Genomic DNA, 16703 nt, shown 5'->3' on the forward strand with positions numbered 1-16703 from the left:
CAAAACCCTTGGTGATAAGACCACCACAGTGAGAAGAGTTGGCAGAGGAATCTCAGACCCAGAGGGAGGTGAGAGCAAGGCCAGGGCAGCCCCAGGAGTTTACCAGATGTGCTGGATGGGGACAGCACCTCACAGCAGTGTCATGCTGCCTTGTTGTTAGGGGAGGAGATGTCCATTGTATTGATGTAACATTAATATCCCCCAGGGATAGTCTGCATAAGCTTTTTTTTCCAATTCAAGTCACGTGCTAAATGCTAAAAGCTTTACTAATTCCTAGTTGTGAAAGCTTACATATTTGTTCAGTAAATTTTCTCTTACAGAATCCACTAAATTAAAGTTGCATTGTGAGATAAGTAAAAGCAAAATGCTCTGTACATGATGTGAACTCCATTTATTCTGCAGAGTACATCAGAAGCCAGCTTTTTATGAGTGCTACATGAAAGCTTTGGGAACAATGAACAGTCCTTTGTTTAGGAGAGTATTTATAGTCAGAACATGTGGGAAAGGGAGTAGGTCATTAGCCAGTTCAGTTTGCGCCTCCACAGAGATGTGTAAGAAAACTTGTGAGTGCACCTTTCCTCCCATACTAGGAAATAAAATGCATACATTAAAATATATATATCATCCTTTGATGTAGTAAGTTTCATCTAATATTAAAGAAATGTGTATGGGTAGAAGAAATAATCATTCCTTTTTTGTCCAGACTGAAAGGCCTTTTTGTGAAAATGATAAAAAACATTTAAAGAGTTTGTGACTTTGTACTAGTTTGAAAGCAAACCAGTGAGAGATCCCAAGTCAGAACTACAATTTAATAAGAAATTTAAGATAAAGGCAATAATACAGTATCACTGGCTTAAACTGGCAGAGTCAGGCTCCAACCTTGGTGTTTCTTTGTTGTAGGTATCACCTTGCCCTGCATAGTTCCTGGAGCATATGGGCCCCCAGGGACTCCCGGCTTTCCAGGACTGCCAGGTGGGGATGCAGGATGATGTAATGCACTGACTGACTGCCAAACAGCACTCATTCGTCAAAGAAGATAATACCTCCCAATTAGTCCTCCTCCAAGTGATAGTTATTCCTGAGGGTTAACTGGCAGAACAATGTCCTTTTTTTTCCAAAGTGACTAGGCCTAAATCCCATGGAGGATCATATTAACTGCACCATTTTTTGGCCTTCATGAGGCCTTGAACACAAACCTTCTGCTTCTGTGTGGCCATAGCTTTGAGACTTTATTTAGCTTAAATTTTGTATCCAGCCCCAGCTTTGCAGAAAATTCTTGATCCTGTTTTCCTGTGCTGTGTTTTTGTCTTCTTCTATTTGTTGATATTATTAATTAATATATTTTTACCCTTAGGTCCCAAAGGCAGCAAAGGCTTTTCTGGCATTCCAGGCCAACCTGGGTTACATGGTTCTAAAGGACAGCCAGGGTCTCCAGGAATAATAGGCTTGCAAGGGGAACCTGGTAAGAGGGAAATTGCTGGAGTTCTTTTTATTGTCTGATCAATGTGTACAGTACTTTATCAGAAGAGTTATTTGACCTTCCTGGCCACTTCTGCCTCACACATTCTATTGCTCCATTGAGTGTTCCATTGTGCTCCTTGCAAATGCAGGCAAGTGATTGCAGCTTGGGAGAAAACAAAGGAAATATTCAGCATGTTTATCACCTGCCTGTAACACTGTATCACTGCTGGGAGAAAAGAGGTCAGCAGTTTGTTTCTCCAGAGACCGTTGTCACATACTTTGTTCCAGTTTAGGTTAGCCACAAATTTAGTGTAACATTTATTTTAAGCCCCGTGGTTCTCTGGTAAAGGCACACTGTACACAGTGCTTGGACTCATTTTAGCCATAGGAATTTCTGATGGTTGTGTAAAGAGAGACCAAGAAGCAAAGGTGATGAGGATTAGGGGTTTTGTCCTTTTGCTTAATGTACCAAGCTTGGAATGCTTGATATAGCTGCAGCTACACACTTCTACACTATTATTTTATTGGAAAAAAAAGCCAAAAATACTAAACCTTTCAACAGTTTCATCACCTTCTATCACCAATTATTATTTCTAATTCAGTACTGAAATATTTTGCAACTTTTCAAGCAACTTTTTCTTTAATGGAACTTTTTAAAATGTACATTTGAGATGCTATTGGAAGCCATATTCTGTACTTCTGTTGAGTGACTTTTATGGATCTTCAAGGCTTCCCTGGGCCTCGAGGAGAGCAAGGCTCACAAGGACTTCCAGGACTGGATGGAACAGATGGTTTGCCTGGGAAAATGGGTGCTCCAGGCTTAGCTGGAATAAAAGGAGCTCTTGGAGATGTATTTGGTGCTGAGAGTGGAACTGTGGGAGAGCGTGGCCGACCTGGACTTCCAGGTGATAAAGGGCTTACAGGTGATATTGGATTTCCAGGACCAAAAGGTAAGCACAGATATTGCTTGTATCTGGGAATATCAAACTGTTTTTCTTTCAAAGACCCTTCCTCTTTCCAATCACTTTAAGATAATGCAACTCCTCTGAGCTGCTCATAGATGGTGATTTGCTGGTTTTCTTTTAGAATCTAATGCAACTCAAAGGCTTTTATAAAAACTCATTTTTTAATTAAAAGTGTGAATTTTGCTTTATTTGTTCTGTAACCTCCCATCACTCTGTTTCCAGGGCTGGATGGAAGACCAGGCCTCCTGGGTGTTAAGGGTGAGCAGGGTCAGCCAGGATATTCCGGTGTTCCTGGATTGCGGGGTCCTCCTGGCCCTGGAGGTCCTTTTGGCATTAAGGGAAAACCAGGACCCTTGGGATCAGCTGGCCTTGCAGGAGCACCAGGTATGTGGTGTTTTCAAATGAAGACAAGTAGCTGAGCTGAGCTCTGTGGTGTTGAAGTATGGGAGAAGTTTGGCATTGCTCAGAGTGAGCTCCTGCCTCTGGTTAGGGATAACAGCGCAGAATTTGAGCCTATTGACTCTGGCTGCTGGGCAATTCCTGCTGGGAAATGTTACCCCAATACTGTAGGAAGTACAGCAGAAAGATAGAAGAAAACATCTTAAATGTCAATAAGTTTTTAACATCTTTGCTCTTACATGTTGGCTGTATCATTGACTAATCTTCATTTCCCATTATCACGGCAATTAATTTCTGTTGTGTGAGGTTGTTTGAAATGTGATTTAGATTGAAAAATTGTTGACTTTCTCAGGACAAGCACTTCTCTGTTTTTCTCTTTGCTGGGGCAGAAGAGAACTTTATTTTCCTTCACTTTGGAGGAAAAAATCCCCACCACTCAAGTATAGTGGTATCTGTAAAGCTGCACTGACTGAAGTGTTTCATAATAATATATGAAAGATTGGAGAACCAAGCAAAGAGAGACCTGGGAATTGGTAGATGATGGTCTGGGACATAAAAGTGCTCTTCTGACATAGAAGAATGACAGTGCTGAAGCACAGTGGCAATGAATGAATGAAAGCAATAACATCACTTGACATGAAAATTATGGGGTTTTTAATTTTTAAAAATTTTAATATTAGCATTCTTTCTGCCTCTCTGTTGTTTCACATTTGTGGTCTGTATGCCATATTTGACTTTTCTTCAACTGTTTTTAAAAACCTCCCATTGCTAGGATGATAAGCTCCAAATAACTAAGTTTTTTTGCAGCTGTTGTCTCCCTGAATCATTAATTTCTTTTGTAGCCTTTTACTTTCTGTTTACATATTTTGTCTGTTTTTTCCTTCACCATGTTTCTATTCCATTTATCATCAACTCTCCATTTCTGATGTCACACTGTTTGGTTATGGGTTCTTCACATAGGCTGTCAAGGTGAGAAAATGCAGTGTAGCATAAAAGCTCATGGACTAACAACCCAGCTTTTAATGCTACAAGAATTGCATTGACCATAGGTGATACCCCTTATCATTGCTAATCAAAGCAGGAGGCAAAGAACCATTGTCATGAGAATGCTCAGACAGTAACAAAGTCTCAAGCCTATGAGGAAATTATTAATATGCAGAGATTTTAAGTGTGTGTGTTTTCCTTGTGTTCTTAAATAAGGCAGCTCTTTCATCTGCTTAAAAAAATGCTGGGTTGTTGCACAAAGTGCTGAGTATAACAGAACTTGAATATTGACTGCAACTGAAGCAAAGGTAATTTTTCACAAGCCATCTGATTTTTTTCCTCTCTTCATTCCTTTGGATCTGAGCATTCTGTTTTCAATGGTTTGTGCCTTTGTTTAAAATTGTAAACCATTACAAAGCTTCAGCTAGAAACACTTAGAGGCAAAATAGTGCATATGGTATTGGTTTTGTGAGAGAACAATCAGCTTGTTCCTGTAGGGAGCAATTGGCTCTTGAGAAGTACAGCTCAACTACCAAGGTGTAAATAAGAACTTGTGAAAATAAGCCTGTCTAGCTGATTGATCTCTGGTTCACCCAGACAATGGGGTAGGGAGCAGAAGCTGGCATTAATGATGCTCCCCATTCTGTCTTGGCTGCCCTGATGATGAAGGTAAGACTGTGCATTGCAGGTCAGTGTCTGGTGGTCGAAATAAGGGGTTTCACTCTTGTCAGTTGTGTAGTGATCTAGGCAGTAACCCTCCTTGTAGGTATTTCATTATTAGATGACTAATGCTTCTGCAGTTCTAAGCTTTATGCCTTCTAGTAGGCTGCATGTGCCAAAAGGTCCATTTGTCATTAAAAACAGTGCTGTGTTTAAAGAGCTTGGGAAGCTGCCACAAACTGTCCTAGTTCTGTGCAATATCCTGGATTGAGTTCTTTCTTGTGTTGGTTCAGGACCTCCTGGAGTCAAAGGTGTGGCTGGGGATATAGGACCACAAGGCCCTGCTGGCATGAAAGGCTTCCCAGGTCTTGATGGTGCTCCAGGATCTCCTGGGGAAAGAGGATTCTTAGGGCCACCTGGGCCCTTTGGTCAAGATGGACATCCAGGTTTCTCTGGGCCAAAAGGTAAGTGTTTCAGTCCTGAGATTGCTGGGCCCACGAAAAAATGACTTTCCTGGTGCTGATTTTAGGCCCAACTTGCTGGAATGGAATGAATCCCCAGCTAGTGTTGGGATGCATTTGTTTTGCTGCCAAGTTACAAATTATGGACTTAATTATCAATAATGTTCCTAAGGAAATCGATCTTGAAGATAGATTGGGTCCTTGTGGACCAAGGATTGTGTAAATCAAAATAGACAAGAACACTGAAGAAATGGACAGTGAATGAAATTTATAGAAAGAAGGGAGAGAATCAAGCACAAATCAAATGGGAAGTAAAAATTTACAAACTGTGTGATCTTTAAGCACCAATACTGGTTGGTACTTAAAGATCCAGGTGCGAGCTGGTTACCTGGAGAATAACACAAAGCAATAGAGCTGTGGAACTGCATGTTGTTCTCTTGCAAATTGATTGTGTTTGATCTGCACTGGAAGCAGGACCAGGCTCTCAAAGATGAACTGAGAAGTGCTGGTTGAAAGTATTGTGACTGATAGAAGGGACAGTGCTGTGCCTGTGCCATGTGCTTGTTCAAGTACCCAGATTTGGGTGATTGGCCAGACCCAGGCAGCTTCTCCCTGCTCCAGGGTGGGTGTACAGGGTACCAGGAGAGACTGATATTCCCTTTTTAATTCTCAACATTTCTGTGCAGGTGAGAAGGGCTCTTCTGGCCTGCTTGGTTTCCCTGGCATGCCAGGACTGCCTGGTGTCCCTGGAGTGAATGGGCTTAAAGGAGCTCCTGGCACAGCTGGAGGAAAAGGAAGTCCAGGAGTTGAGGGACTTCAAGGTCAAAAAGGTGAGAAACAGCTGAATGGCTTTAGGGACTTAGGAGGCAATTCTGAGATGTCTGTGTCTGGTATCATTCTTCTAAATATTGTAATCTTCTATTTTTCAATACTTTGGCCTGTTTACCGAAGAGTACTAATGAATTTGCATCAGGAGACATGGAAGTTCTGTTTTTCTCTGCTAGGTTATTTTGCAAGATTTCCTGACTTTTTTATTTCTTCAGGTGACAGAGGTGATATAGGTCCACCAGGTCTTCCTGTTCTTGGGACTTCAGAACAGGCACTGCAAATCAAAGGAGACAAAGGAGATCCTGGATTAGCTGGACTGGGAGGATTCCCAGGACCTAGAGGTATTTCACCACATTGCAGTTAGTTGCCAGTATCAGTTGTTCAGTATCTGGGCTTGTTACCAGAGGAGCAGGGTCTGTCCTTTTGGCAGTGCCTACAGTGATACTGTTTTCAGTTCTGCCATTCCCAATCTAGCAAGACTTGCTTATGGCAGTTCTGGATTTTGAGAAGACAGTTTTCCTTTGAAGTTCTGTTCTGTAGATCTAATGCCATCCCTTCTTCCTCTTTGGGGGAGTTTAGGGTAACAGGTCAACTGACCCAAATGAGCTGGATGTCTGTATTATTGAATGGAATTCCACTCTTCTGTATTACCCAGGTGATAAAGGAATCCCAGGAAGCCGTGGACAGCCTGGTCTCCCTGGTCCAGTTGGGTCACCAAGCAAAGAGAGAGGTCTTCATGGTGACCCAGGCTTCCCTGGTCCACCTGGACAACCTGGCCTGCCAGGACAGAAGGGTGCACATGGTATCATGGGATTTCCAGGAATGCCAGGAGAGAGGGTAAGTACCTACTTCTTAAGTATCATCATCTTCTCTGGGTGCTCTTTGCAAAACCCTGTGTTCTAATAGGTTCTTCTGTAGCACAGCAGCAGAACCTAGCAGGGTTTTTCCTTACAAAACTTCCAGATTGTTTTTGTTTGGCTCATACCATTAAATGACATTTTAATTAGTATTTCTTCCTACACCTTTGTGTTCTGTTATTCCACATGACCCAAGCTTGAAACAGCAAGAATAAAAAACAAAAAAGCAAAGATTAATTGTGGTTGGGTTGGTTTCTTTCAGGGTTCAGATGGCACCACAGGAACACTTGGATTCCCAGGACCTATTGGCCTTCCTGGTCCAAAGGGTAAAAAACCTTTCACAGTGTATATGGTATTTCATTACACACAGTCCTAATGTTAATGACACAAAGGAATAAGTGTTCTGGAAGTGTCCATTGCTCTCCAGTGACTGGCTCCAAGGAAGTATCCCCTTGTAAGAGGCTTCATTCAGACAAGACCCATACCAAACGTAAATACTTCATGGTTCCTTGAAGTTTGGCCACAGCACTGTGTCAAACCTGTTGGACAGTGCAAAAAGCCCCCTTTTCTCTCTTCTCCTCATGTCAAAAGTGCAGGATGTTGTGGAATTACCTGTAAATGTCAGTCTTGTGCATTTGCCTGAGTGGATCTGCATCCATTGGTGCATGGTTATAAGACTCAGGTGCATCATTTGCTATTGTCTTTCTTTGCACCATGAATTTGAAATATAGCAAGGTTTATTTTCTTAAACAAGCCCTGGAAACTGATGTCCATAGTCAATGACAGAATGGCCCTTCCTTTCTTTCCCAGGTGAACAGGGAGAGTCTCTCGGTGTTCCTGGCATTGCTGGACCAAAAGGAGAGAGAGGGGACCCAGGGTTTCCAGGTAAAGTAGGCCTTGGTTGCTCACTTCAAGAATACAAAATTCTAGAGACTAAACAGGTTGGCATTGCCAAATTTGGGTATTTTTGTAATCCTGAAAGTGAGATTTGTGGAGTCTGCAATCCAGGTGGTCACAAATCTGGATGATAATGAACACATCTGAGACCAGCCTAGTTCTAATGCTGGGTTCACTTCACTTCTTGAGGAGTGAGTTTGCACTGGCATTGGCACCCTGGGAGTCCAGCCCAGGGCCCAGGTGATGGCTGAGCAAACACAAGTGCTGCAACCTCAGCATGCCATGTTTCTCACCCTCTTCATGCCTTCCTCCAGTTTGACTTGAATGTTTATATCTTTTAGGAGAGAGAGGGAGAGAAGGACTCAAGGGTGAACCAGGCTATCCAGGAAACACTGGGGTGAATGGACCCAAAGGCAGCCCAGGAGATCTTGGCCAGGAAGGACCAGCAGGTACTGGACTGAGCACTTAAGTTCTGCAGCTCATGTTGTGACTATGACAACCTCACCTTGATGCTTCCTTAGCCCTGTTGGGCCTGTCTCAGCTGAGGCTTAAACAAGAAGTTTGGTAAGAAAATGGGAATTTTCTTGGATAGTAGTTCAAGATGACAGCTTGTCCTGCTGCTCAAATATGGTGAATCCTGCAACACTGAAACCCAAAGGAATACCATTAGCAAATAGGGAAGATCTGTTAGATACAAGCATTAGCAGCTTCTTCACAGCTCTTTCATTGCAACATTTTTGTCTGTTTCCTCTCCTGAGCCAAACCTACCCGGATAAATGGCCACAAGTGTCCTTGAGTTGGGGGGTAATTAGCAGGTAGATTCCCAGATGGTTATCAAGATCAAAGGTTGGAGAACAGTGAAAGTTGTTATTGAAATGTTCTATTTGAAAGAACAATTTAATTAGTTATTTGTGTGTGAACTGTTCATGTGTTACTTAGTGGATGATGAAGAATGTCACTGCTATGATTAACAAAATCAAAAATAGTTTTGTAAATGCGATGCTAATGGTGGCATGACAAGAGATTTGGATCTGATTTTGCTTTATTTAAATAGTAATTTATTCACCTATCTTATGAGTTAAGTGCAGGAACAGAAGCTGTAAGATGGAGCTGTGAGCTGTTTCAGCCTGGACATGATGTGTAGTACAGGAATATTTTTCTGCTTGCTTTTAGGAATCCCTGGAAATGCTGGGCTGAGAGGAGCCCCAGGCCCACCAGGACCCCCGGGACAGCCAGGAGCTGTCGGGTTCCCTGGAGCTCGTGGAACAGTGGGACCTAAAGGTAGGTGTGCAATCTGCACATGGAAGGAGGATTTGGGTCAGAAAAGCAGAGTTTTGTCCAGGTGTCTCGGGCAGGCAGCGTGTGATGGGCCAGCTGTGCGTGGGAAAGGGCTCCCTCTTGGCAACCTTGTGCAGGCACCAGCTGCTAGGAAGGAGCAGAGGAAGGGCTGCAAAGGGACGGGCTTTCACTTGGTTTGAATCTCTAATGGGTGTTCATGGAGGACAAAACTGGAGAGAGCAGTGGGAAGAGTTTCTGTGAAGGGCACTTGTGTGAAGGAAGATTTACAGCTTTATGTACTGTGCTCCCCTGGGCTCACTTTTGCATTCCCAATGTCTCCTCAGGCTTTCATGGATTTCCAGGTTTAAATGGTCTGAATGGCTTGCCAGGCACAAAAGGCTCTCCTGGAACACCAGGTAAAGGAAATGTGTAGTGGAAGTGTGATAGCTAGGGAGGTATGTAACTGTTCCTCCATGAGAGCAATGTTTCCCACAAAATTCCCCTATTCCACCCAGTACTGGCTTTAATTATGACCTGAAGAAAAACCTCAGGATACTGAATGTGCATTAACCAACTCTTCTTCAATGCCAGTAAGAACAGGATGCAGCCTGTGGAGTTGAAGAGGCTTTTCTGGTGATGGTTCTCCTTGAATTCCTGAAGGATTGTGTCACTTCTGGAAAACTAATAGAATGAAATCATAAAACTCTTTCTAATGGATGTTTGATTTGAGCAGGGCAGCACCAAATGCTTGCTTTGAATTGGACTTAGCAATGAAATGTTTCTGTACTGCTTTTCAGAGTCCTCCATTATATGGAGCTCAAGGGAAGGCATCAATAAAATCAGAAGCTGATTTCTTTGATTTGTTTCCAGATTCTACTTTTAGGGAGCTTTTGCTGGACTTTCTCATATTTGAATCATATGAAATGGAATGCAGTTCTGTGTTGCAAACAGGGTTTTACTAAAGTAAAGTGAAGAAAGATCTTACCAAAAAGACTTGTTTAGTTACAGTCATGTTGTAAAGTAGCAGCTAAAATTTGTGGCAGCTGTTTTATGGATGAAAATTGATAGACTTCATGTGTACAACTCAAACAATGTCTGTGTTTACTTTGTTTAAAACATTATCAGAAGGCAATGATTTGCAGCATATAGATCCTCCACAATTTTCCTGAGAGAGCTGCTTTTAATGTATACTTTTTCTAGAGGAGCATTCTGAAGGAGGGAAGCCTCTGCCCTGCACCACTCGTGCCTGTGTGCATTCTGCAGCAGTCTGTGCAAACCAAATTCCCTCCCTGTGTTGCAGTATGAAGCCCACAAGGTTATTTTAAGACCAAAACCTTGAGTCTGGTGTGTCCTAGTGAGAGACACAGCATACAGGCTGGCAGCAGATCCTGTCACAGGACTGCTGTGTTCCCATTCTTGTGCAAGAGCTTGTGGGGAGACCAGAACAGTCATGTGCTCTTCTCTCAGCATCCCACAGATTCTTTAAATTCACTCTGCACAGCCAGAGTAACATGTGAGGCACCAAATCACCAATTCCAGCTGCTCTACTGAAAACACCAGAGACAGTAGTAAATGGCTAGTTTTTAAATCACCACTCATTTTGTGTAATAATTTGACTGCTATTAGGCAATTTGAATGGGCTCTCTTATATTTGTTAACCATGTTTAATTAGGTCTGAGTGAAGCTGGACTGAAAGGACCTGCAGGTCTCCCGGGTACAAAGGGTGAAGAAGGCTCTCCAGGCTTGGGAAGAGGAGCTGCAGGATTCCCTGGAGCAAAAGGCTCATCAGGAGACATGGGTAAATACTGATGTCTGAAAGCAGGATGTATTTCATGTGAGGTTAATGGGTTACATGGTCAGCAGAGCTACCAAAGACAATTCCTGAAGCCCCAAAGGTGCTTAGAAGCTTGACAGGCAAATGTGAAATCTGTGATGTTGCTCTGTATTTCGAGAAACAGTTGGTTGTGCAGTTCTGAAAGTATCTCTATCTCTCCTGAACAGCACAATATGTGTTGTTTCCCCTCCTGTAGTGAGATGTCTCTTGATTCTCCTCAGTATAAATGTTTCCCAGCCACTGCTTCTGTCAATGTCTGTGTAGATCCATGAAGACCTTTGGTTGTCCCTCACTTTGTGTTTCTTATTCCAGGTCCCCCTGGCCCTATGGGACTGCCTGGCCTGCCAGGAACACCTGGAGTTTCTCTTCCATCTGATATACGGGGCAGACGTGGAGATGCTGGTGTTCCAGGCACTGATGGGAGTTCAGGTGTGTGTGGTTTGGAAGCTCTGTCCTGGTGGCACTGCTACCATTCAGTACCTCACAGCCTTGTCAGAGAGGTTGAGACTCCAGCCTTTCCCCACACAGAAAGAAATGCTGGGGATAGCCCCACAATTTACTTTGCCCCAGAAATAGATGTTGCCAGTTAACTCTGTTGTTTCTAGGTTTTCCAGGTCCTCCAGGACCACGAGGGCCCCCTGGTCCAGCTTCTGACCAAGGGGACACAGGCACTCCAGGTTTCCCTGGTGTTCTTGGCTTGAGAGGCATTAAGGGCGATGTGGGACCCACTGGTCCAATTGGACTCCCTGGAGCATCTGGAATCAAAGGTAACCTTGCCTTGAAAGGACCTGGGAGTGGTTTGGCAGCTGTTATGTGACACTAGGAATGGTTATTGGATGGTTAGTGTGGCCTCCTCATTCAGGTGTAATAGCTGAATTTGAGGTCTTGGTCTTTCCTTTCGACTCCTGCAGCTTTTACCTACTGACTCCAAAAGCAGCAAAGTGGGGCCACTCCAGGTGTTCTCAATGTGTCCCTAATTATCTTTTTCCTCTCATCATTGTTTTTTTTTCTGAGTAGGTGGTGTCCACCTGCAATGTTGCTGTGCTTGTTGACCCACTTGTGCTCTCTAGGCAAGGACTGGAGTTACTGTTTCATCCCACCTGTCCTGTATGCTCAGAGGCATTAGTGTGGTGGATTTAGGTCTCAACAAGAGGCTAAGAGGATTGTAGGAGTTCAGAGATGTTCTGGGCTAAGGCAGGGAGCGTGTTGATCTCCCTTTGATCTGTAGAAAGGAGGCCAAAGAGCAGTTGCACACAGGGACTCCCGGAGCAAGGTTTGAGAGACACCACACGAGTCAAAAGCCAGGGCAGGATGGAGAACCTGGACACTGTCACATGAACAGCTGTCTGCTGTCTTTGTAGGCTGGCAGATCCCATCCCTCTGTGCTGTCCACAGAGATGGACTTAATAGTTAAGATGTGTACTCTCCAAACCCTGTCCCTGGACTACCCAAGGAAGGCGAAGGATACTTTCAATAAAATACAGTTTTAGGTAGCAGTGGAAATTCTTGTTTTGAGGCTCTCCAGGCATTATGGATGTGAAATTGGGCACAGACTGCCTTGAGGGTTGTGGTCCCCTCCACCCTGGAGCCTCAGTGCTGTTGCTGCCATCAGTGAGAGCCACAGCTGTGGGTCAGAATTACTGCTTAGGCCCAGTCTTAGCTGTGTGTCTTTGCAGGTGCAAGAGGTGAGCCTGGCCTAATGGGGATGCCAGGTAAAGATGGGCCTCCAGGGGATCCTGGTTATGCTGGGCTGAAAGGTGAAATGGGCCCTCGAGGTGAGTGCCGGAGGATTTAAAAAGCTGTTATTTATTGCACCTGGTTTGGGCTGGGGACGACTTCAGAGCTCCCTTAATGGCCTTATGTGGGAGACTCTTGATTTCTTAGAGGCTGAAATAAGTTAGAGCTTGACATACTTTTTACAAGACACTCAGTGCTGATGTACAAAGGTGGTCCTAATTTCACATTTTTCTCCTTTGTGTCAGGATTAGCATCAAATCAGTATGGTTTTTGTGGGATTTTTGTGACACATCTTTTGCCCCATGTGCAGGTCTCCCTGGCAGACCAGGGGCTCCAGGAATAACCCCACAGCCAGAAGAAGTCACAGCTCCTGCAGGATTACCTGGCCTGCCAGGAATTGATGGTGTTCCTGGCTTTGATGGAGATCCTGGATTCCATGGCCCAGCTGGAAAACCAGGTAAAAAGTACACTCAGTTCACCAAAATGCTGTTCTTCTGGGAGAAAAACACTACTTTATCAAATGCATTAGGAATGTTTACAGGTGTTTTTTTTTAATTATGGAAAGAATTCCATCAAAATGCATACAAATATAATATATACAAATATAATGCTGCATTTTTAACCATGTGTGATACTCGGATGCACCTCTCAATCCTTTTACAGACAACCAGATCAGGTGGGGCCTCTTTTGGAGGTGGCTGTTTATAACCACAGCTGGTGAAGAGTGAGCTCTTGGCATGGCTGCTGATATCTTATTTCCCTTCTGGAATAAGATTGCAGGAGTAAAGCAATATGTGAGGAAAAATGAGGAAATAATGATACTAATAACTGCATTTTATTTCAGGCCCAAAAGGTTTGCCAGGAAGACCTGGTTTGAAAGGACATGATGGCTTACCTGGAACCCCTGGCATGGCTGGGGATCCAGGACTTTCAGGTACCCCAGGACCACAGGGATTTGAAGGTAATTTTATGATTTGGGGAGCACAGATCAAAAAGAAGCAAACAGTAGAATTGTGTTTGCTTACAGCCAATTAGCTTAGGAAAGCCAGGGGATTTCTGTGGTATTGTGTTTTGTATCTGCAATGAAGGAAATTTAATCTTCAGTGAGGAAAGTTGTGTCACCTGTCCTTGTTGATGTCATGGTGCTTGCTGTAGGTGCATTTCTAAACACCTTTTGGTTTTAATGTTTTGTGGATGTGGGAATGATCTTGAAGATCTAGAGGAGTGATAAAGTATTCACAGTAACCATAGCTCTGAGGCTTGGACAGGAGAGGAAAGGCACAATGAGAAATATCATCAAGAAAAGTGCTATAGCAAAAATGAATGAATTGGGTTTTGGTTGGTGCTTTGAGATCCTCAGAACAACTGTACTGTGAGATTGAGATATACCTAACACACTGGCACCAGAGTTGTTGGGCAAAGAGGGAGAATGAAAAGAGGAAGGGAATGAGTGGGTGGTGCTGTGAAATGACTGCTTTTGGAGCTGTTAAGTCTAGTAATTCATATAACAACCATATAGCTTGGGTTCCTCATTGTACAAGAGTGCCATAAGCAATGCCAGGTGGGGTACAGAGCCAGCTGATGTCCACCCTGTGCCTTGGCAGGAGTGATTCTTCCTCTGTCTCCTAGGTGCTGCTGGGAAGCCGGGTCCCCTTGGCCTGCCGGGCATGCCCGGCCGCAGCGTGGGCGTTGGGTACACCCTGGTGAAGCACAGTCAGTCAGAGCAGATCCCCCCCTGTCCCATTGGCATGAATAAGCTCTGGGATGGCTACAGCTTGCTGTATGTGGAGGGGCAGGAGAAGTCCCACAACCAGGATCTCGGTGAGTTGACAGAATTCTCTCAAGAATGAATAACACAAAATAGCATCTAAGAAGCCATCCTCTGTGGCAGTGCAGAGGGCTGTAGTGGGGCTGGTGGCAGGTGGCTTGGCCAGATCTGCACTGGGAACGGTGTCACTCATGCCATCCTCACCACTAAAAGTTGGTGTGTATGACTTGGAGTCTTTGCCACATGCTTGGTGTGACTACTTCTCTGATTCTTCCAGGTTTTGCTGGCTCATGTTTGCCTCGCTTCAGCACCATGCCTTTTATTTACTGCAACATCAATGAAGTGTGCTACTACGCCAGCCGAAACGACAAGTCCTACTGGCTCTCCACCACTGCTCCCATCCCCATGATGCCCGTGGACAGTGCCCAGATCCCACAGTACATCAGCAGGTGCTCTGTGTGTGAAGCACCTTCCCAGGCTGTGGCTGTGCACAGCCAGGACATCACCATCCCACAGTGTCCCCTGGGCTGGCGCAGCCTGTGGATAGGATACTCCTTCCTTATGGTAAGGACACTACTGCTGGTGCAAAGGCAGCTTCAAACATTCCCATCTCTCCTCTCTAATGAGGTCTCTGAGACTGTGTTCTGTGAGTTACAGGAACCTGGAACCTTGTCTCTTCTTGCCTCAGCTCATTTCTTCATCAGCTGAGTTGCTGTAGCTCTGAGTTTGCTCTGTTTAGCAGCTGCCCTAATCAGTTTTGGTGGTAACACTGCTGCCTAAGTTCTGTATCGCCACAGAGCTTTGTTCTTCAAACCTTTAAATGTGGAAACAGTAATTCAGCTGCAGTATTGACTTAATCCTCTTTCTCAGTGGAGAAGGTTTTCCAGTGCACTCTCCTAGAAGCTTATTAGTGTCAGATTGTTAGAAAAACATGTCAGCATCGTTTCCAAATTTTCCCAACTTTCAAGTGAAAAGCTGGTTTTCTGTTATTCCAGGCCTGCATATTCAGCCTAAGTATGTTCCTTTGCTCTTTGCCTTCCTGCCCTGACTCTAGAGACAGAAACACATAGCCAGGGTATAATTTTGGTTGCCTGTGTACCTTCTTCTCTTCCTTTGAGCTCACTGAACTTGCCATCTTTATTTCAGCACACTGCAGCGGGGGCGGAAGGCGGAGGCCAGTCCCTTGTCTCACCTGGCTCCTGCCTGGAGGATTTCCGAGCTACTCCATTCATCGAGTGCAACGGTGCTCGGGGAACGTGCCACTACTTTGCCAACAAGTACAGCTTCTGGCTGACCACGGTGGAGCAGGAGCAGCAGTTTGTCAGTGCTCCTCCCTCAGAGACTCTCAAAGCGGGGCAGCTTCGGACTCGCGTCAGCCGCTGCCAGGTGTGCATGAAGAACTTGTAGGAACAGAAGTGCAGTTATGGGAACAGTCTTTGTTACCCCACACTAGACATCACTGACTGGAGAAGGGTAAATTCACAAACCTCTTTTGTGTGTGTTTGATGGGTGAATCAAGACAGCCAGAACTCTACAGAAATCAAGTTTCAAGTCCAGGAAATTGTGCGCAGAGGAGGGAAAGACCAGTGTTCTGAAGCCATTTTTTTAATGAAACATGGTGCTATGTTTTTACTTTGATGTTTTTTCCCCCTCCTTTATGGCTACCTCAGAAAGTCTCAGTGAGTTCCTTACTCAGACTGAAGAGCAGCTGGCACCTCGTACCACTCCTCTGTCCGAGGCACATCCAGTCATCACCCAGAGACTTTGCCAAAGCTATGCCTAATTAGTGCCTTTGCAAACAGTATTTGGTCTAGTGTAGGGGAGTGGAGACTCATTCTCCTGTGAAATACAGAACCAGCTAAAATTTATCAGGATATGCTGGGTGACTTGGAAACACAATGCACTAATGGTTGATAATGGATTTTCTTAGAAAAATTGAAAAATGAATTATTTGCTTTGCTTATTACACAGATGGAACATTCTTTCCTCCAGTGACAGGTGACCAGTTCTAATCCAGCCTGCTATCCACAGCCTACCTTAATGCAATTTTTCATGTGAAGATAAATCCAAAACACCTCTACCATTTGTCATTGCTTTCTGTTGAAATATATTCCAGGTCTGTTGGCTTCAAGGTCTGTGCTTATCTCCTTGCAGCCACTGATATGCAGCCATACTTTATTAGCCAACATTTTATTACTATGAACATAAATTTCCTTTCTGAGGCAGCTTTGGCACACTTATTTTCAAGCTTATTATTCAAGCTGTGTGTGTTTGAAAAGTAGAGCCTTTACTAGATGGCATGCAAGCTTATGCAGATGCAGGAGTAAGGAGCTATGGGATGTACACTTTTTACTCCTGCAGTCACCATGTGTTGCATACTGCTTCCTCTGGGCTTTATTGCTGTAAGTTTAAAAAAATTGTATCTCTACTGTATGCACTGTTAACTTTCCTTCAGGGCGTAATTAAAGAGAAGTGCCACTAATTGGATTTTCCTTGTGTATTTTAGGGGAAACCCATGACAAAGGTATGCTTGTACCTATAATGAATTCATTCCATAGGACTAAAGTTATTACC

At 44.1% G+C, this 16703-nt stretch overlaps 1 protein-coding gene across 2 annotated transcripts in view; it reads left to right on the plus strand.

Annotated features, from left to right (window-relative positions):
* COL4A6 (collagen type IV alpha 6 chain) overlaps positions 1-16611 on the plus strand; it is a 110469-nt gene extending 93858 nt beyond the window's left edge. For both annotated transcript variants that reach the window (XM_059859060.1, XM_059859061.1), the window contains 22 exons: positions 901-972; positions 1355-1462; positions 2190-2411; positions 2649-2810; positions 4763-4933; positions 5617-5760; positions 5974-6099; positions 6414-6595; positions 6878-6941; positions 7426-7500; positions 7854-7961; positions 8686-8793; positions 9135-9206; positions 10463-10588; positions 10937-11053; positions 11230-11391; positions 12301-12399; positions 12672-12818; positions 13206-13322; positions 13991-14182; positions 14407-14693; positions 15276-16611. In XM_059859060.1, coding sequence (XP_059715043.1) covers positions 901-972; positions 1355-1462; positions 2190-2411; positions 2649-2810; positions 4763-4933; positions 5617-5760; positions 5974-6099; positions 6414-6595; positions 6878-6941; positions 7426-7500; positions 7854-7961; positions 8686-8793; positions 9135-9206; positions 10463-10588; positions 10937-11053; positions 11230-11391; positions 12301-12399; positions 12672-12818; positions 13206-13322; positions 13991-14182; positions 14407-14693; positions 15276-15536 — 3122 coding nt within the window. In that variant the 3' untranslated portion in view covers positions 15537-16611. The remainder of the gene's footprint in view (positions 1-900; positions 973-1354; positions 1463-2189; positions 2412-2648; positions 2811-4762; positions 4934-5616; positions 5761-5973; positions 6100-6413; positions 6596-6877; positions 6942-7425; positions 7501-7853; positions 7962-8685; positions 8794-9134; positions 9207-10462; positions 10589-10936; positions 11054-11229; positions 11392-12300; positions 12400-12671; positions 12819-13205; positions 13323-13990; positions 14183-14406; positions 14694-15275) is intronic.
* Positions 16612-16703: the final 92 nt, after the last annotated feature.

Source organism: Haemorhous mexicanus, chromosome 14 (assembly GCF_027477595.1).
Source record: "Haemorhous mexicanus isolate bHaeMex1 chromosome 14, bHaeMex1.pri, whole genome shotgun sequence".
NCBI classification, from domain to species: Eukaryota; Metazoa; Chordata; class Aves; order Passeriformes; family Fringillidae; genus Haemorhous; species Haemorhous mexicanus.